At 34.3% G+C, this 21,093-nt stretch overlaps 2 protein-coding genes across 2 annotated transcripts; both read right to left on the bottom strand.

The window, feature by feature from the left end:
* Nucleotides 1–2,872: 2,872 nt before the first annotated feature.
* On the bottom strand, nucleotides 2,873–5,800 carry LOC131049809 (zeatin O-glucosyltransferase). The gene is made up of 2 exons (XM_057983887.2): nucleotides 4,968–5,800; nucleotides 2,873–3,855 (listed from the first exon to the last, which is right to left on the bottom strand). Exons 1-2 carry the CDS (start codon nucleotides 5,741–5,743, stop codon nucleotides 3,198–3,200), a joined length of 1,434 nt encoding a protein of 477 aa, XP_057839870.2. The 5' UTR covers nucleotides 5,744–5,800; the 3' UTR covers nucleotides 2,873–3,197.
* Nucleotides 5,801–10,956: 5,156 nt separating this feature from the next.
* On the bottom strand, nucleotides 10,957–12,939 carry LOC131049800 (zeatin O-glucosyltransferase). Its single transcript, XM_057983874.2, has 2 exons — nucleotides 12,076–12,939; nucleotides 10,957–11,762 (listed from the first exon to the last, which is right to left on the bottom strand). The coding sequence occupies exons 1-2, from the start codon at nucleotides 12,849–12,851 to the stop codon at nucleotides 11,105–11,107; spliced, it is 1,434 nt and encodes a 477-aa protein (XP_057839857.2). The 5' UTR covers nucleotides 12,852–12,939; the 3' UTR covers nucleotides 10,957–11,104.
* Between the last annotated feature and the right edge of the window lie 8,154 nt (nucleotides 12,940–21,093).

Raw genomic sequence — 21,093 nt, 5'->3', positions numbered from 1 at the left:
TTGTAACTATTTTCAATGTCGTGGTTTTCAAGGTTTGATAAAATAGTTTTTCAGTGTTCCAGGTTTGAGATTCTATTTATTTATTTATTTATGTTTCTACAGAAGTAGATATATTTTACTATTTTTTAGCTTTACACCCTCTTGTAGGCACCGAGATCAAACTATGCAAGTTGGGATGGTTTACAGTGCGTATTTTGGGTGTTCTTGACTCAACAAGCTCTTCTAGTCTTTAATGCTTTGAGTAAGAACTTTAGTTTTTGTACAATAAAATATGGGTATCTTAATTCAAATCTATAATAAAATAAAAAATTATCATTAATATGATTTGGAGTTTCATATTTTTTCATTTCTATATTGTCAAATGAATTTCGTGTGTTTAAATTGATAGATTTGTATGCAATTTTTTGTTGGATATAAAAAAATGATAAATTTATGGTTCATAACAGCTAAAGGTAATACAAATGATGTTACTTGTTGATATTTGCCTATATGTTTAGTGTGGTGAAGTTCCCTTTTGACTTGGTTATCAAATTGTCAAAATCGGGTGAATAGTTTGGTAGAATATTGATGAATCTCTGTGAGCATTTCAGTTTATGTTGGAATATAAATTCCCGATGGTTTGAGAATCATGTTTTTATTAATAATTGTTGTAGATAATTTTATTTTAATCAATTTGGCAAAAAGATTCTATTGGAGGCATTACAACTTCAAACGCTCAAAATTAGTGACATGTACCTTCATATTTGATTTTTGTTGAATGCTTATATTTTAATGAAACACCATTATTCAAATAGGAATCAAACACATATTTTTGATACACATTCCCCTTATTCTAATTTTCATTTAAAACCATATTTTTTATTCTAGGAAGATTCACACTAACTTGCATACTATAAATGTTGGGAACGTGCATTTTTTGCACATCTAAGTACTTTTCCTTCCCTCTTGTTTGTGAATCAATTTTATCATCTTGCTACAAGTGTGAAATTTTAGGAATTGCATTAGTGAAATTATATGTAGGTAACAACCATTCAAGATGAGTGCATCTAGATTTACATACATATATAATTAAGTTTTCATTTATTGTTGCTTATTTGAACTAATACTATTTACTATAATAGGTAGCAATACTTTTTAATAATCAATATAAATACCAAAAATATATTAGAAACATTAACAAAAATATATTAGAATCACTTGCATACCCCCACCCTCATATGCCCTAGGATTTGACCAAATGTAGCTAGTGAGTTATCATTAGAGTGTCTTCTTCCCCTCACCTCACCTTTCCCATCCTTCTCCTTGAAAAAACTTGATGTGCTCAAAGAATATTTGAGGACTATTAACCCTTCCTTGCTCCAAGTAGTACTCATTAGCTTATGTAATCAAGTTTTTCCTACCATGTTATAAAACATAGACTATCATTCATGCAACTCATCCTCGAGAATCCATTACACTTAGTTTTATTGTGACTAGAAATAGAGGGTCCACAAGACACACCATCAACCTTTTTTCATAATCCTGGTCTCCTTTGTGTTTCTGTTTAGTCAAGGCTTCCATTATTGAACTTTGTTTGAGCAATGTGTAGTGTGTGGTGTAGTTAAGGACACCTTCACCCAACCATAGTGACTTCTTTATCACCTCAAAGAATCCACTTGTAGATAAATGCCTTGTCACATGCATGCATATTAAATTTTCAAATAACTAATACATGTTGGGAGTTTTCAAATAGCTAATACACATTGAATTTTTTTCACATAACCAAAATGTGATCCAACATATCACTTCAATATTAGGGGAAAGGAGATAAAAAAAATGTGATATATGGGTTATTACAAGTATCAGATATTAACAAGAATGCAAAGAATGGAGGTGGATGTTTATAAGTGGTATTTCAAATACTCTACAAATCACTTTGAATAGGTTCACTAAAGGATATTCCATTCACAATACTAGTTTGTAGGGTCATGACACTCTATTTATTCTATACCACATAGTCTTGTGTTGTGTAAAAACATCATAATCCCAAGGGTGCCTACTTAATCTTAACTCTAATGTAGTTAAAAATAGAAATGATGGTTATGTGAATATTGTGAGAGTTTAATGCAATCCTACTCAAGTTTCCTAAAATTGGTTATTAGACACTCTTTGGTAATTCCAAGACCCTACCTAGAAAAATCATTAGGTATTTGTAAAACCTTTCCATTATAATTTGATTGATATGAACACTATAATTTAGATATCTATTATTATGGGGACTCACTACTATAGTTTGCATGAGAAGGGTTTGGGATTTGAAATGTATTTAAGTGATTTTAAAGAAAATACTTTCTATAGGATAACATATTTGTCGTAGCACATGTAGGTTTTCTATACCATGCCTTTAATATATAGGATAAATTAGATGTGAATGTGGATAGCACCTGTATTTGATAGAGTATAAATATAAGGAGATGCAAAATGTAACAAAAATAAATAAATAAGATAATTGGTGAAATAGGAAGAAATTTTAATTAAACTAGTATATGTAAAGAGGTATCAAAAACATAAATTAAGGGATAGAAATAAAATTAAAAATGTTTATTAGTACCCTACAAGTGCATGTCCATTTATATCCATTTATTAAGTAAAATTGTTTATTTTATTGTAAAGTGAACTCCCTTAGTTAGTACAATATCTCACTCAAAGTCTCTTCTAGACACTATTATGAGATCATAGTATGATATGGATTTTCCTTCATAGGCTCTTTTGCATATGCGTAAGATTCAAGTGGACTTCTTCCACTACTAGTTACAAGTAGATCTAGCACATATTTATGTTCATTTTTGCATTATTATTGTATTGAAAGACATTAACTTACTCATTTGAAATATTTGAAATTTTAAGAGTTATTGAGATAGCATTCACATAAAAGTACTATTACATCATCCTTGGTACTCTACATGTTTGATTGCTATCCTTTATCCTTGTTCAAAGTTTTAAAATTGATTTACTTGAAGTTTTGATAAAAAAAGACGTTCCTAAATATGTTTATCACTACCACCAATCCTTTTTACACATTATTATACCAGGTATTAAAATAGGGACTTTTTTCAACTCTAGCTGGGACAGATAATTCCCATTTTCTCATGATCGCCCAAGTGAAACAAACCTCTGCATACAAAGCTTATCCACATTTCTAGAGGTAGAAAATCTATTCAAGCCTTATTGCTATAATTGCTAAATTGATGAGAAAAGTGATAAAGAAGTGAATCCAAGTCTTTACGCGAAGATCCACCTTCACCTATTGCCATTCGGGCCCCATATCTTAATTCCTGCGCCCTCTGTCTCATTTCCATTCCCTCCTCACTCACCATTAACAGTTTCACAGCTTTCTCCACCTCCTCTGCAACTACCAACTCATTCTCATCTGCATTTCTCCATTCCTTCACCTGGACACCCACCTTCAGTTCCCTTGTTATTAGAGCAGAGTTGGCAAACTGCTCAGAATGCAGAGGCCACGCCACCATGGGCACTCCTACACTGATGCTTTCCAATGTCGAATTCCCCCCGCAGTGTGATAAAAAGCCCCCTGTCGACTTGTGAAGTAAAATCTCCAGCTGGGGTGCCCAATCCCTGGCAATGTAACCCCACCCCTCTAATCGCCTTTCATACCCATCTGGCAAACATTCACAAATCCAAGTCGACTGATCTTCAGGGGAAAAATGAGCTGCATCAGAAATCCTGAGCACCCACAAGAAAGGCTGTCCACAGCGCTCCAACCAATCGGCTAGCTCTCCGACCTGCGCCTTCGGCAGAGAAGACATGGACCCAAATGAAACGTAGAGAACCGATGCTGGAGCCTGCCTATCTAACCTGTTGAGAAAACCATAAAATCATATAAATTTGCAGCATAAAAAATCTGCATGTAGCATAAAAATTAGCTTTTATAAAGTTGGTATGATGTGATGGTTTTATTGGGTTGTGATTCTTGACATTAAGATTTAAACTTTTGTAAGTGTTAAGTTGTGGGGTTGTGATTTTTGTCATCAAGATTCAAACTTCAATAAAAGTGTTAAATTTGTAGTATAAACAAGAAGTTTTTTAAAATTCTATATAATTTGATGGTTAAATCGTGGGGTCACCAAGATTCAAACTCTTACAAGAGTGTTCAATTGTGAGGTTGTGATTCTTGTCATTAAGATTCAAACTCCAATAAAAATGTTAAATCTTGAGGCTGTGATTCCTGTGAAATCTTGAGGCTGTGATTTCTGTCATCAAGATTCAAACTTCAATTAAAGTGTTAAATTTGTAGCATAAATAAGAAGTTTTTTAGAATTCTACATAATGTGATGGTTAAATCGTGGGGTTGTGATTCTTGTCACCAAGATTCAAACTCTTACAAGAGCGTTCAATTGTGAGGTTGTGATTCTTGTCATTAAGATTCAAACTCCAATAAAAATGTTAAATCTTGAGGCCACGATTCCTGTCATCAAGATTCAAACTCCTACAAGAATTTTAAATCATGGGGTAATGACTCTTGTCATCAAGATTCAAACTCTAACAAGGTGTCAAATTTGCAGCTTAAAAAAGTAGTTTTTTGAAAGTCTGTGTACTGTGATGGTTAAGTTGTGGGATTCTGATTCTTGTCACTATGATTCAAACTCTTACAAGAGTGTTAAATCGTGATATTGTGATTCTTGTCATCAAGATTCAAACTCCAACAAAAATGTTAAATCATGTGACACCTATTTTTTGTAATCAAGATTCAAACTCTACAGAAATGTTAAATAATAGATAGTGATTCTTGTCATAAAGATTCAAACTCTTTACCAAAAAAAATGTTAAATAATAAGATTGTGACTCTCATCATCAATATTCAAATTCCTATGATATTGGAAAGAAACCCTTTTTAACCTCATTGATTAATCAAAGGCATTTGCCCTAAATTTATAAGGAAAAAAGATAATTTTTTGAAGATAACATACCATCTCAAGCACTCTATGTCTGCTCCCTGTATTTGTAAACGTTGTTCATCATGGAAAAATGGGTGCGGAAGCAGAGGACCCACTGTCCACACAGGCTTGTCCCCAAAAATCTTTTCCTCGCGCAGTCGGCTGATAAATGTCGATTCCATTGCAGAGAAGGTGTTCAATATGTGTCCCTTGGCAAGCCCTTGGAGAGAATGTTGACGCTTAGCATATGTTAAATAGCTTTCGGGAAGGCAACGCTTGTATGATATGTTTACGGTTAACCCAGATGCAGTCTGCCCACTTACCCCTTCCTGGAACCAGAAGTTTGGGTAAGCCCCAGCAGGGCTGTAAACATATGCAGGAATCCCATATTTGGTGGCCACTGTCTGAACCCATCCCATCGGACCATCATACACTATCACTACCCTGTTATTACTCTCAGAGCAAATAGAACCCACTAAGAGATCCAGATTAGGGCTAAAGGCATCCTCTGTTGCTTCAAACAGAGGAATCAAATGAACAGGAAACATATGATTGCTTTTAAGATCTGGTTCACCACCAGGGAGATGAGGCATGGGTAGTTCCCTGAACTGAATATCGAACTTGTGAGGATCCCATCCATCAACACGGTGCTGGACTTGCTGAATATGGGTGGAGGCGGCAACAAAGGATACAGTAACTCCTCGCTCTGCAATGGCTCTGGAGAAATGTAGCAGCTGATTGAGGTGTCCCTGTGCGGGGAGGGGCACCACAACTACATGAATTTTTCTACCATTGGCGTCTGAATCCATTCAAGCCGGTTTTGGTTCAGGCCTTTCTCACTGGGGAGTTTGATTGACTATACTGCTCAACAAAAATTATTTAAAATTGTCTGTTAATTCTTTAATTAGTGAAAGTCGGTGGATTTGTCACATGCATATGTCCACATATGGCGTAAAAGGTACTCTATAAGTGCATAGAAAACTAGGATATGTATATGTTATTAGCAATTGTACCTTGGGTACCTCTAATTCCTATAGAGTTGTGGAAGGTCAATAGGGAAAAAACTGGTCTTTGTGTACATACATTTGTTTAGGGTATAAGAATATTTGGTGGGGCATTTAGAAAGTGATAGCTTTCTAATTTATCGGTTAACTTTCTGACTTGCACCTTTGACAGAGAAGAGATGGACTCAAATGACACTCAGACAACTGATGTTCGAGGCTTCCTATCTAACTTGTTGAGAAAACATGAGCTCATAGAATGATATAAATTTGCAGCATTTAAAACAGTTTTTTGAAAATGTATAGTGTGATGGTTAAATCGGGGTTGTGATTCTTGACACTGAGATTCAGAGTCCTACAAAAGTGTTAAATTCAAACTCCAACAAGGGTGTTAAATTGCAAGTTTGTGATTCTTGCCACCCAGATTCAAATTGTAGGGTTGTGATCCTTGTCACCAAGATTCAAACTCCTTGTCATCAAGATTAAAACCCCAAGAAAGATGTTAAATCATGGGGTTGTGATTCTTGTTACCAAGATTCAAACTTCAACAAGAGTTTTAAACTGTAGGGCTCTGATTCTTGTCACCAAGATTTAAACTTCAACAAGGGTTTTAAATCCTGGTATTGTGATTCTTGTAACCAAGGTTCAAACTTCAACAAGAGTGTTAAATCGTGGGGTTGTGATTCTTGCCACCAAGATTCAAACTTCAACAAGGGTGTTAAATCATGGAATTGTGATTCTTGTTACCAAGATTCAAACTCCAACAAGGATGTTAAATTGTGAGATTGTGATTCTCATCATCAATGTTCAAATTCCTACAAGGATGTTAATTGCCAAGAATTCATGTTGAAGATGAAATCCCCATTTACAACCTCATTGATTATTTGAAAGTATCCCCAATTTTATAAAGGAAAAAGGTAATATTTAGAAAGCTAAGATACCATCATACATATCAATTTTCCACAATCCATAATAGGTTTTCTTAGTGTTTCTAGATTCGATTGTTTGTATATTTTTGCATCAACTAGATGATCCATCATCAAGACTTTTCTACTCCAGAACATTCTATTATTCTGATAATGAATCACAGTGTGATTCAAAACGTTAATACAAAAAAATAAAAATTATATTTATTTTTACATCAACTTTTCAAATGATCTATCATTTCGACTTTTCTACTTCTGAATATTCTATTATCCTGATGATGATCTGTAATATTGATACAAAAATACACACAATCGAATTTAGAAACACTAAAAAAAACAAAATGCCTCTCAAACACTATGAATACTATAAATATTTGTAAACGTTGTTCATCATAGAAAAATGGGTGCGGAAACAGACAACCCACTGTCCACACAGGCTTGTCCCCAGAAAGCTTTTCCTCGCGCAGTCGGCTGATAAATTTCGATTCCATTTCAGAAAAGGTGTTTATAATGTGTCCCTTGGCAGGCCCATGGACAGAACCTTGACGCTTACCAAAGGCCAAATAGCTTTCAGGAATGCAACGCTTGTACGATATGCTAATAGTTAACCCAAATGCAGTCTGCCCATTTACCCTTCCTCAAACCAGAAGTTTGGATGAGCCCCAACAGGGCTGCAAACATAGGCAGGAATAACATTGGCATCTGAATCCATTCAAGCCAGTTGTTCAGGCCTTTCTATCACAAAGGAAACCGAATCCCTTCTTAACCGAGTTTTATTAACTATGCAGCCCAACAAAAAATTATTCAAAATTGTCTGTTAAATTCTTTAATTAGTGAAAGGAGTGGATTTGTCACATGCATCTGTGCACATATAGACTAATGGATTAGATAAATTATTACACTTATTTATCTAATCCAAAGGTTACACTTGCGCACAAAGAGTTTGTAGTTGCAACAATTTTCAAGGTTTGATAAAATAGTTTTTCAGTGTTCCAGGTTTGAATTCTATTTATTTATTTATTTATGTTTCTATAGAAGTAGATATATTTTACTATTTTTTAGCTTTACATACCCTTTTGTAGGCACTGAGATCAAACTATGCAAGTTGGGATGGTTTACAATGTGTATTTTGGATGTTCTTGACTCAACAAGCTCTTCTAGTCTTTAGTGTTTTGAAGTAAGAATTTTAGTTTTTGTACAATAAAATAAAAAATTATCATTAATATGATTTGGAGTTTCATATTTTTTCATTTCTATATTGTCAAATGAATTGCGTGTGTTAAAATTGATAGATTTGTATGCAATTTTTTGTTGGATATAAAATAACGATAAATTTATGGTGCATAACAACTAAAGGTCATATAAATGATGTTACTTGTTGATATTTGCCTATATAATCAGTGTGGTGAAGTTTCCTTTTGATTTGGTTATCAAATTGTCAAAATCGGATGCATTGTTTGGTAGAATATTGATGAATCTCTGTGAATATTTCAGTTTATGTTGAAATATAAATTCCCGATGGTTTGAGAATCATATTTTTATTAATAATTGTTGTAGATAATTTTATTTTAATCAATTTGACAAAAAGATTCTATTGGAGGCATTACAACTTCAAACACCCAAATTTAGTGACATGTACCTTCATATTTGATTTTTGTTGAATGCTTATATTTTAATGAAACACCATTATTCAAATAGGAATCAAACACATATTTTTGATACACATTCCCCTTATTCTAATTTTCATTTAAAACCATCTTTTTTATTCTAGGAAGATTCACACTAACTTGCATACTATAAATGTTGGGAACTTGTATTTTTTGCACATCTAAGTACTTTTCCTTCCCTCTTGTTTGTGAATCAATTTTATCATCTTGCTACAAGTATGAAATTTTAGGAATTACATTAGTGAAATTATATGTAGGTAACAACCATTCAAGATGAGTGCATCTAGGTTTACATACATATAGTTGCATACATATATAATTAAGTTTTCATTTATTGTTGCTTATTTTAAGTAGTACTATTTATTATAATAGGTAGCAATATTTTTTTATAATCAATATAAATACCAAAAATATATTAGAAACATTAACAAAAATATATTAGAATCACTTGCATACCCCCACCCTCATATGCCCTAGGATTTGACCAAATGTAGCTAGTGAGTTATCATTAGAGTGTCTTCTTCCCCTCACCTCACCTTTCCCATCCTTCTCCTTGAAAAAACTTGATGTGCTCAAAGAATATTTGAGGACTATTAACCCTTCCTTGCTCCAAGTAGTACTCATTAGCTTATGTAGATTCATGCATTTTTGCATAGTGCCTATTGTAATCAAGTTTTTCCTACCATGTTATAAAACATAGACTATCATTCATGCAACTCATCCTCGAGAATCCATTACACTTAGTTTTATTGTGACTGGAAATAGAGGGTCCACAAGACACACCATCAACCTTTTTTTCATAATCTTGGTCTCCTTTGTGTTTCTGTTTATTCAAGGCTTCCATTATTGAACTTTGTTTGAGCAATGTATAGTGTGTGGTGTAGTTAAGATCACCTTCACCTAACCATACTGATTTCTTTATCACCTCGAGGAATCCACTTGTAGATAAATGCCTTGTCACATGCATGCATATTGAATTTTTCAAATAACTAATACATATTGGGAATTTTCAAATAGCTAATACACATTGAATTTTTTTTCACATAACCAAAATGTGATCCAACATATCACTTCAATATTAGGGGAAAGGAGATAAAAAAAATGTGATAAATGGGTTATTACAAGTATCAAATATTAACAAGAATGCAAAGAATGGAGGTGAATGTTTATAAGTGGTATTTAAAATACTCTACAAATCACTTTGAAAAGGTTCACTAAAGGAGATTCCATTCACGATACTAGTTTGTAGGGTCATGACACTCTATTTATTCTATACCACATAGTCTTGTGTTGTGTAAAAACATCATAATCCCAAGGGTGCCTACTTAATCTTAACTCTAATGTAGTTAAAAATAGAAATGATGGTTATGTGAATATTGTGAGAGTTTAATGCAATCCTACTCAAGTTTCCTAAAATTGGTTATTAGACACTCTTTGGTAATTCCAAGACCCTACCTAGAAAAATCATCAGGTATTTGTAAAACCTTTCCATTATAATTTGATTGATATGAACACTATAATTTAGATATCTATTATTATGGGGACTCACTACTATAGTTTGCATGAGAAGGGTTTGGGATTTGAAATGTATTTAAGTGATTTTAAAGAAAATACTTTCTATAGGATAACATATTTGTCGTAGCACATGTAGGTTTTCTATATCATGCCTTTAATATATAGGATACTGATGATCCAAACGATTTATAAATTAGATGTGAATGTGGATAGCACTTGTATTTGATAGAGTAGAAATATAAGGAGATGCAAAATGTAACAAAAAAAAAAAGAAAAAGATAATTGGTGAAAGAGGAAGAAATTTTAATTAAACTAGTATATGTAAAGAGGTATCAAAAACATAAATTTAAGGGATAGAAATAAAATTAAGGGTGTTTATTAGTACCCTACAAGTGCATGCCCATTTATATCCATTTATTAAGTAAATTTGTTTATTTTATTGTAAAGCAAACTCCCTTAGTTAGTACAATGTCTCACTCAAAGTCTCTTCTAGACACTTATGAGATCATAATATGATATCGATTTCCCTTCATAGGCTCTTTTGCATATGCGTAAGATTCAAGTGGACTTCTTCCACTAGTAGTTACAAGTAGATCTAGCACATATTTATGTTAATTTTTGCATTGTTAGTGTATTGAAAGACATTAACTTACTCATTTGAAATGTTTGAAATTTTAAGAGTTATTGAGATAGCATTCACATGAGAGCAATATTTTAGAAACATTGTCAAAATATTGCATTGACATACATCATCCTTGGTCCTCTACATGTTTGATTGCTATCCTTAATCCTTGTTCAAAGTTTTAAAATTGATTTACTTGAAGTTTTGATCAAAGAAAACATGATCTTGCTAATTCAATAGATTTCCTGAATATGTTTATCAATACCACCAATCCTTTTTACACATTAACGTAAATAATCTTTTATTATACCATCGATTAAAATAGGGACTTTTTTCAACTCTAGCTGGGACAGATAATTCCCATTTTCTCATGCTCGCCCAAGTGAAACAAATCTCTGCATACAAAGCTTATCCACATTTATAGAGGTAGAAAATCTATTCAAGCCTTATTGCTATAATTGCTAAATTGATGAGAAAAGTGATAAAGAAGTGAATCCAAGTCTTTACGCGAAGATCCACCTTCACCTATTGCCATTCGGGCCCCATATCTTAATTCCTGCGCCCTCTGTCTCATTTCCATTCCCTCCTCACTCACCATTAACAGTTTCACAGCTCTCTCCACCTCCTCTGCAACTACCAACTCATTCTCATCTGCATTTCTCCATTCCTTCACCTGGACACCCACCTTCAGTTCCCTTGTTATTAGAGCAGAGTTGGCAAACTGGTCAGAATGCAGAGGCCACGCCATCATGGGCACTCCGGCACTGATGCTCTCCAAAGTCGAATTCCACCCGCAGTGTGATAAAAACCCCCCTGTCGACTTGTGAAGTAAAATCTCCAGCTGGGGTGCCCAATCCCTGGCAATGTAACCCCGCCCCTCTAATCGCCTTTCATACCCATCTGGCAAACATTCACAAATCCAAGTCGTCTGATCTTCAGGGGAAAAATGAGCTGCATCAGAAATCCTGAGCACCCACAAGAAAGGCTGTCCACAGCGCTCCAACCCATCGGCTAGCTCTCTGACCTGCGCCCTCGGCAGAGAAGACATGGACCCAAATGAAACGTAGAGAACCGATGCTGGAGCCTGCCTATCTAACCTGTTGAGAAAACATGAGCCCATAAAATCATATAAATTTGTACCATAAAAAATCTATATGTAGCATAAAAATTCTTTTATAAAAGTTTGTCTAATGTGATGGTTAAAATTGGATTGTGATGACACCAAAATTGAAACTTTTACACGGGGTTGTGATTTTTGTCACCAATAAAAAGTGTTAAATTTGCAACTTCAAATTCATATGAAGATGTTAATTGTTAAATGTTCAGGAAACCCTTTTTAACCTCATTGATTCAGAGGCATTTACCCTAAATTTATAAGGAAAAAAGATAATTTTTTGAAAGATAAGATACCATCTCAAGCACACTGTGTCTGCTCCCTGTATTTGTAAACGTTGTTCATCATGGAAAAATGGGTGCGGAAGCAGAGGACCCACTGTCCACACAGGCTTGTCCCCAAAAATCTTTTCCTCGCGCAGTCGGCTGATAAATGTCGATTCCATTGCAGAGAAGGTGTTCAATATGTGTCCCTTGGCAAGCCCTTGGAGAGAATGTTGACGCTTAGCATATGTTAAATAGCTTTCGGGAAGGCAACGCTTGTATGATATGTTTACAGTTAACCCAGATGCAGTCTGCCCATTTACCCCTTCCTGGAACCAGAAGTTTGGGTAAGCCCCAGCAGGGCTGTAAACATATGCAGGAATCCCATATTTGGTGGCCACTGTCTGAACCCATCCCATCGGACCATCATACACTATCACTACCCTGTTATTACTCTCAGAGCAAATAGAACCCACTAAGAGATCCAGATTAGGGCTAAAGGCATCCTCTGTTGCTTCAAACAGAGGAATCAAATGAACAGGAAACATATGATTGCTTTTAAGATCTGGTTCACCACCAGGGAGATGAGGCATGGGTAGTTCCCTGAACTGAATATCGAACTTGTGAGGATCCCATCCATCAACACGGTGCTGGACTTGCTGAATATGGGTGGAGGCAGCGACAAAGGATACAGTAACTCCTCGCTCTGCAATGGCTCTGGAGAAATGCAGCAGCTGATTGAGGTGTCCCTGTGCGGGGAGGGGCACCACAACTACATGAATTTTTTTACCATTGATGTCTGAATCCATTCAAGCCAGTTTTGGTTCAGGCCTTTCTCACACAGAGGAAATTTAATCTCTTCTTAAGTGAGTTTGGTTAACTATACTGCTCAACAAAAAATATTCAAAATAGTCTGTTAATTCTTTAATTAGTGAAAGTCGGTGGATTTGTCACATGCATCTGTCCACATATAGCGTAACAGATACTCTATAAGTGCATTGAAAACTAGGATATGTATATATTATTAGCAATTGTACCCTGGGCACCTCTGATTCCTGAGGAGGTGTGGAAGGTCAATAGGGGGAAAATTTGGTCTTTGTGTACATACATTTGTTTAGGGCATAAGAACATTTGATAGGGCATTTAGAAAGTGATAAGTTATCAGCTAACTTTCTGATTTTCATTTTTGACAGAGAAGATTGGATTCAAATGACGCTTAGACAATTGATGCTCGAGGCTTTTTATTCAACTTGTTGAGAAAACGTGAGCCCATAACATCATATAAATCTGCAGCATTAAAAGCAGTTTTTTTTAGAAGTTTGTGTGGTGTGATGGTTAAATCATGGGGTTGCGATTCTTGACACTGAGATTCAGACTTCTACAAGAGTGTTAAATTGTAGGGTTGTGATTCTTCACCAAGATTCAAACTCCAACAAGGGTATTAAATTGCAAGTTTGTGATTCCTGTCACCCAGATAAATTGTAGGGTTGTGATTCTTGTCACCAAGATTCAAACTCCAACAAGGATGTTAAATCATGGGGTTGTGATTCTTGTTACGAAGAGTTTTAAATTATACGGCTCTGATTTTGGTCACCAAGATTCAAACTTCAACAAGGATGTTAAATCCTGGGTTTGTGATTCTTGTAACCAAGATTCAAACTTCAACAAGAGTGTTAATTGTGGGGTTGTGATTCTTGCCACCAAGATTCAAATCCTGGGGTTGTAATTCTTGACACCAAGATTCAAATTGTGGGGTTGTGATTCTTGTCACCAAGATTCAAACTCCAACAAGGGTGTTAAATCATGGGGTTGTGATCCTTGTTACCGAGATTCAAACTCCAACAAGGATGTTAAAGTGTGAAATTGTGATTCTCATCATCAATGTTCAAATTCCTACAAGGATGTTAATTACCAAGTCTTCATGATGAAGATGAAATCCCCATTTACAACCTTATTGATTATTTGCAAGTATCCCAATTTTATAAAGGAAAAAGGTAATGTTTTGAAAGATAAGATACCATAATACATATCAATTTTCCATGATCCATAATAGTTCTTCTTAGTGTTTCTGGATTCAATTGTTTATGTATTTTTGCATCAACCAGGTGATCCATCATCAGAATTTTTCTACTCCCGAGCATTCTATTATCCTGATAATGAATCACAGTATGATTAGAAACATTGATGCAAAAAAAATTTATGTATTTTTGCATCAACTTTTCAGATGATCCATCATCAGAACTTTTCTACTCCTGAACACTCTATTATCCTGATGATAGATTACAGAATGTGATCTATAACGTTGATACAAAAATACACACAATCGAATTCAGAAACACTAAAAAGAAATAATCTCAAACACTCTATGATCTAAAACAAACGTCGTTCATAATAGAAAAATGGGTACGTAAACAGAGGACCCACTGTCCACACAGGCTTGTCCCCATAAACCTTTTCCTCGCGCAGTCGGCTGATAAATTTCGATTCCATTGCAGAAAAGGTGTTTATAATGTGTCCCTTGGCAGGCCCATGGACAGAACCTTGACGCTTACCAAAGGCCAAATAGCTTTCAGGAATGCAAAACTTGTACGATATGTTAATAGTTAACCCAAATGCAGTCTGCCCATTTACCCTTCCTCAAACCAGAAGTTTAGATGAGCTCCAGCAGGGCTGCAAACATAGGCAGGAACACCATTGGCGTCTGAATCCATTCAAACCAGTTCTTCAGGCCATTCTATCACAAAGGAAACCGAATCCCTTCTTAACCGAGTTTTATTAACTATGCAGCCCAACAAAAAATTATTCAAAATTGTCTGTTAATTCTTTAATTAGTGAAAAGAGTGGATTTGTCACATGCATCTGTCCACATATAGACTAATGGATACTCTCTACAAGTGCATTGAACACTGGGATATATGTCTTTTAAAAATCTATATCTTGATTTTTTTTCCCCAGTATTTTTTGAATCAATTTATTACATATAAATGCACACTTTGACAACTATATCTCTTGATATATATTATTGTCAAATCTCTTACAAATCTAAATAATTTTCTTGTTGACCCTTACCTTCATGGTAATTTGGTTTAGGGAAGGATTTCATGATTAAATTATGATAAGTGAATCTATGTGTGTGTGAGATGGTTATGAATTCATAATGACATTATTAATGAATATTATTAGTACTTGCCGTTAGGCAATACTATTGTAATGAAAATTCATTTGTTGTGCTTATATGGTTATTAAAAATATATATTATATTTAAAATGTTCTTTAATTTATAATCAAAATAAAATAAATTAAATTAAAAAGAATTTTTGAAATTCGACGACCTTTTAGAAATAAAAAATATCATAAAACCAAAAAAACATAAAATCTTATAGAAACTAGAATAATGAAACTAAATCATTGTGAAAAAATCCTAAGCAACATAAAAAAATTGATCTAAAATATTCATTGCATCATAATATAATAATATAAATTATGAGTTTATTCACATGTAATATAAGTTATAAAAAATTTAATGACATTTTTTTATTTCTACGATTTGTAAAATGACATTGAACAACCAAATATTTGATCCTCACATAGCAAGAAGCTTATCTACCAAAAAACAAATTAATTTATCATAGTCCAACACTATATTAGTTATATAATTAATGAAAAATTTCAATAACTATAACAAAAATTACTATTTCAACTACAAATCAAGAGGAAGTACTCGCCACTATGTGGCACTTGTTAATATTATCATGATTTTGTTAATTTAATGTTTTGATTATATTTTATGACTATCCTGAACTGACAAATTTGTGAAGTTGTGTGAGATTGTTGATTGGTTGACGTTATGTATATATGATATATGTATATGTATACATGTATCATATATACATACATATACATATACATATAAGATAAGGAATACAAATATATATTTAGATAAATAAAATTTGATTATTTCAACATAATTAGAATGTGAATTCTACCCTTCAAACACAAATTTACATAAACATAAATAATATATAAGTAATCTATACATAAAAAAATAATAATAATATATAAGTGAAATAGGCACCTATTATAAAATGGTTAATAATTATTGATTTTTAAATTTGATTAATGTAATTTTAAGGTGAAGAGTTATTTTATATTACTTTAGAACTACTCAATTTAATAGAGTATAGTTAAATTATTTTATTTAACTTTAATAGTATTTTGTTTGATGAAGTATAATTACATGTTTGGATTACTTTCATATATATATATATATATATGATAAGCATAAAACACTCAACTTTATATGGTGAAAGACTAGACATAGGCACATATATTTCTTTAGTTATAGGAAGCAAAGTAATTATAGTATGTGACAAAATTCATTATAATATGATTTATATGGAGGATCCTCCAACGAAATGAAATTTCTAAACAAAATTGGCTTGAAATCATGTGCATGATGATCATCATGAAAATCAACATGAAGGACATCATCATTTTATTCATTATAAAAATGGAAAAATGATGTTAGCTCATGAGTATAATATAAATCACTAGAAATGCAATGATAAAAAAAAGAAGTTTCTAGTAAAGCACACTCAAATTTACATACACTAGCTCACAAACCTAAAAATTACTTATCTAAGGTTTATAAAACACTTTTTAATTGAAGAGTGTATGAGTTAGGTTTGAACCATTAGGCCCATTACACTAATCATACAAAAACATTATGTCCAAATGAAATCACTTTGGACTATCTTCTTCTGCATCACTATACTAAGTACTCTTAATTTCATTAATATATATGACTTCTAGTTTTTAGAATTTTTCCTTATGCGAAAGAGTCATCTAAGGATTTCACATTTTTCATAGCCTTTGCATAATTCTTATCAAACCTTGAAGCCTTATATTCTATTAATTATTATTCTAAGAGTTTCATACTTTATTTGTAACCTACAGGTAAGTGCACCAAGATGGTGTGCAAAAAGGGGTATAACTCGACATCTTTTTTTCTTTCTTTCTGAAATCAGCTAAACCTGAATTTGGAGGAGCGATTTGAGATTCGTCCACTCAAAATATGAAGATACTCAAAGAACAAATATTGTAGTACTCTGAATCTAGTTTTCAAACTACTATTTTTTTCAAAATTGGATAAAATTAAGGGGGTCAAATCCTTCGCGCACAAAAAACAATTCCTGATTTTTTCTTAAAAACATAACATAGTGCCTGGTGTGCACATTAAAAAAGTCATAGATGGATTTTGTATTTTGATAAATCCTTTGGTAGAAAGATAGTTAAGAGTGAGCACTAGAAGTTGTGTATTTTTTTGTAATTTTTTGTTGACAATTATTTTTTATGATTTTTAGAAACAGGAACATCCTAAAAATCAGGTACCCATTTGTGCATGAAGCATAACTTGCACCAAAATAATCGAAAATACAATTTTTTTTAAGTGTAAAGAATCAAGTGCACTACAATAATATATAATCTTTTTTAAATTTGGATAAGTAGATCAAAAGTTATTAAAAAAAATGGTACATATGTCTCTGAGAATGATGGAGACACCGGTAAAAGAAATTCAAGATTAATATGTTAAGGTTGTTCAAAAAAAAATTAAATATATGTTTAGAAAGCTCAGAAGACAGGTGAAATTATGGTGGCAATTTTAGAAATACCCACTTGATAACGTGTAAATCTGATGATGATGAAGTTGAGAAACTAGATTGGAAAAAGAAAACGCGTAAAAAGGAGGAAAAAAGGCTCCCAAGCCTCAACCTTGCTATCCAAGCCTAAGTACAAGGAAAAACACATACAAATGCTTTAAATTAAAAATGCATACGGGTTTTTTAAAACAAAAACGTGATCGTAACATTTTAAAAAAAAAAATGCGATCGTGTTTTAAAAAATAAAAACACAAATGAGTTATTTTTAGCAATATAGACACATACACGTTATGCTTACATTAAGTTAGATAAGGAACATGAACATAGATGACACTTCCTTTAGCATTCCCTTAGTTTTTTCAGCAAGATATATACATAAAATATAACATTTTCTCTTTCTTATACTTTAATTTATATATTATGTATATATTGTCAGGATGTTTGAGAGTGGTTTCAGATCTCTAGGAGTCATAATATAGATTCTAGATTTTAGGAGATCTTATAATTTTTTAGACAGTCAAATTTCAGTGTTTAGTGGGCTTATATCATCATTCACTTGCTATCTCTCTATCTCATAGTCTTTGTATCCCCTAAGCTCTAGACCTATCTATTTTCCTCTCTCTCCTCCTCTCTTCACCTCTCTTTATCTCACTCTCTCCTCTCTCCCCAAGCTTTAGATATTATAATTTCTTAGACAATTAAATTTCAATAATCACTAAGTTCTCTCTCTCCACAAATACATATACACATACATACATACATACATACATACATATACATACCTACATATACATACATATATACATATATACATATACATATACATACATACATACATACATACATACATACATACATATATATATATATATATATATATATATATATACATATATATATATATATATATCACTCTCTTTATCTTTCTCCATCTCTAGACCTATCTCTCTTCCTATCACTCCCCCTCTCCCCTTCTCCCCCCATCTCTCTCTCTCTCTCTCTCTCTCTCTCTCTCTCTCTCTCTCTCTCTCTCTCTCTCTCTCATATGGTGTCCTAAGGGATTGTATTGGGTCCTAAGGGGTCATATGGTGTTGTTAGGGGTCATATGGTGTCCTAAGGGGTCATATAGTGTCCCTCCCCTTAAGTCCTTTAAGGACCTCTCTCTTGTTGTCCCCTTTTAGCCTTTGTAATACTCTCTCTCTCTCTCTCTCTCTCTCTCTCTCTCTCTCTCTTTTATATATATATATATATATATATATATATATATATATATATATATATCACTCTCTTTATCTTTCTCCATCTCTAGACCTATCTCTCTTCCTATCACTCCCCCTCTCCCCTTCTCCCCCCATCTCTCTCTCTCTCTCTCTCTCTCTCTCTCTCTCTCTCTCTCTCTCCCTCTCTCTCTTTCCCTTTGTCATATGGTGTCCTAAGGGATTGTATTGGGTCCTAAGGGGTCATATGGTGTTGTTAGGGGTCATATGGTGTCCTAAGGGGTCATATAGTGTCCCTCCCCTTAAGTCCTTTAAGGACCTCTCTCTTGTTGTCCCCTTTTAGCCTTTGTAATACTCTCTCTCTCTCTCTCTCTCTCTCTCTCTCTCTCTCTCTCTCTCTCTCTCTTATGGTGTCCTAAGGGGTCATATGGTGTTCTAACACATGTGTGTCCCCTTAGAAACACATATGACCCCTAACGACACATATGACCCCTTAGGACACCATATGAACCCTTTTAACACCTTAGTACATGACATGACCCCTCAGGACACCCTATAACCCCTTAGGACAATATGATGTCCTTATGGGTCATATGGTGTCCTAAGGGGTCATATACTATTCTACAACATGTGTCACCCCTTAGGACCCCATATGATCCCTAACAACACCATATGACCCCTTATGACAATATGATGGATCCATATGGGTCATATGGTGTCCTAAGGGGTAATATGGTGTTCTAACACATGTGTGGCACCTTAGGACCCCATATGGCCCCTTAGAACACTATATGACCCCTTTTAACATCCTAGTACATGGAAGGACCCCTTAGGACACCATATGACCCCTTAGGATAATGTAGCGTCGTAAATTGTACGCACTTGCTAAAGCAGTACAATTTCACACCTAGTTTAGCACCCGCCTTGGTGCAGTTTGCATTTTGCATTGCATTTCTCCTTTAGCACTTAATTAATCAAATTAATTAGGTCTAAGGTCCTATTTCATCATCCTCCACATCATAAAGTTGGGCCCTTTCATTAAAGTGTGCCCCCTTTCATTTTATTCCTCCAATACATCATTTAATCAAAAACCCTAATTAAGTCCTATTTTGAACTTAGGGGCTTGATTTCGAGGGTCAAAACATCTCGAAATCACCTGTAACTTCGGGATTCTCCCTAAAATCATCATATCTGACGGCCCTGAAAATTTGGTGAAAAGTTGTCGGGACCATGGCACCCGGAGTGCACACGGTCCCGGACATTTTTCCCGAAATTTTAGGAGCGCGATCCAATCATAAAATAAAGCTTAACCCCAAGAAATTGGCGGGATATTCAATCTCTAGGTCGGCCAAAAGTTGAAATTAAGACCTAGGGTTTCATATATAAGAGCTCTCTTTCTTCATTGGAGAGGATCCGAATTTTTGGTTTCAGGGACCTTCTATGCAGCAAAAGAGCAGATCTTTGAAGACTTCAACAACATTCAACATCCATCTATCAAGCATTCATTAATTTCATTCATCCATTTAGGGCTTTGAAGACATTGAAGAGCAATAAGGGATCACCGACTGAAGATTGGCTTGTACCCCTCCCTTGGGGTTGGGTATGATTTCATGTTGTTTTCATGTCTTTGCATAAGTCTCATTATATCACTTGTATTCATGCTTTAGATCTCTTTACATCTTGATTTGGAGCATTTACATTATCATTTACAAGCAATTAGGGTTTACTTTCTAGGTTGCTCTAGTTTGCTTACTTGCATTTTAGGATCTTGCACACACACTACTTTTACAATACAACTTGGCTATTCGTGGAGGTGGAAATCACCAAAGCGGGGGTTTGACTAAGGCAAAACCCTATATAGCCGCCCAAAACACCTTTTCAGATATAAGTGCAGATTTCGGGATTCAGACGACGCCGCAAGTTGCAGATCCGAAAGAAGCAGACGGAGACCGAACCATACACCAAGTTTTGGAGCAAAAGACCAGGACAGGGGCGTGGGGCGCCCTGGTCCTGCCAGGACAGGGGCGCTAGGCACCCTGGTCCCTGGGACAGGGGCGCTGGGCGCCCTGGTCCTTCTATCAGACAGCATTTCCGACAGTTTTCCAGGTTGCAAAATAGCAGTTTCAGGTGCAGTTTCAGGAACAGAATCAGGACAGTGGCGCCCGCGCCCCCGT

This window comes from Cryptomeria japonica, chromosome 7, assembly GCF_030272615.1.
Source record: "Cryptomeria japonica chromosome 7, Sugi_1.0, whole genome shotgun sequence".
In the NCBI taxonomy this organism is placed as follows: domain Eukaryota; kingdom Viridiplantae; phylum Streptophyta; class Pinopsida; order Cupressales; family Cupressaceae; genus Cryptomeria; species Cryptomeria japonica.
Note: the sequence above shows the minus strand (reverse complement) of the source record. Positions and strands in the feature narration are given on the sequence as shown.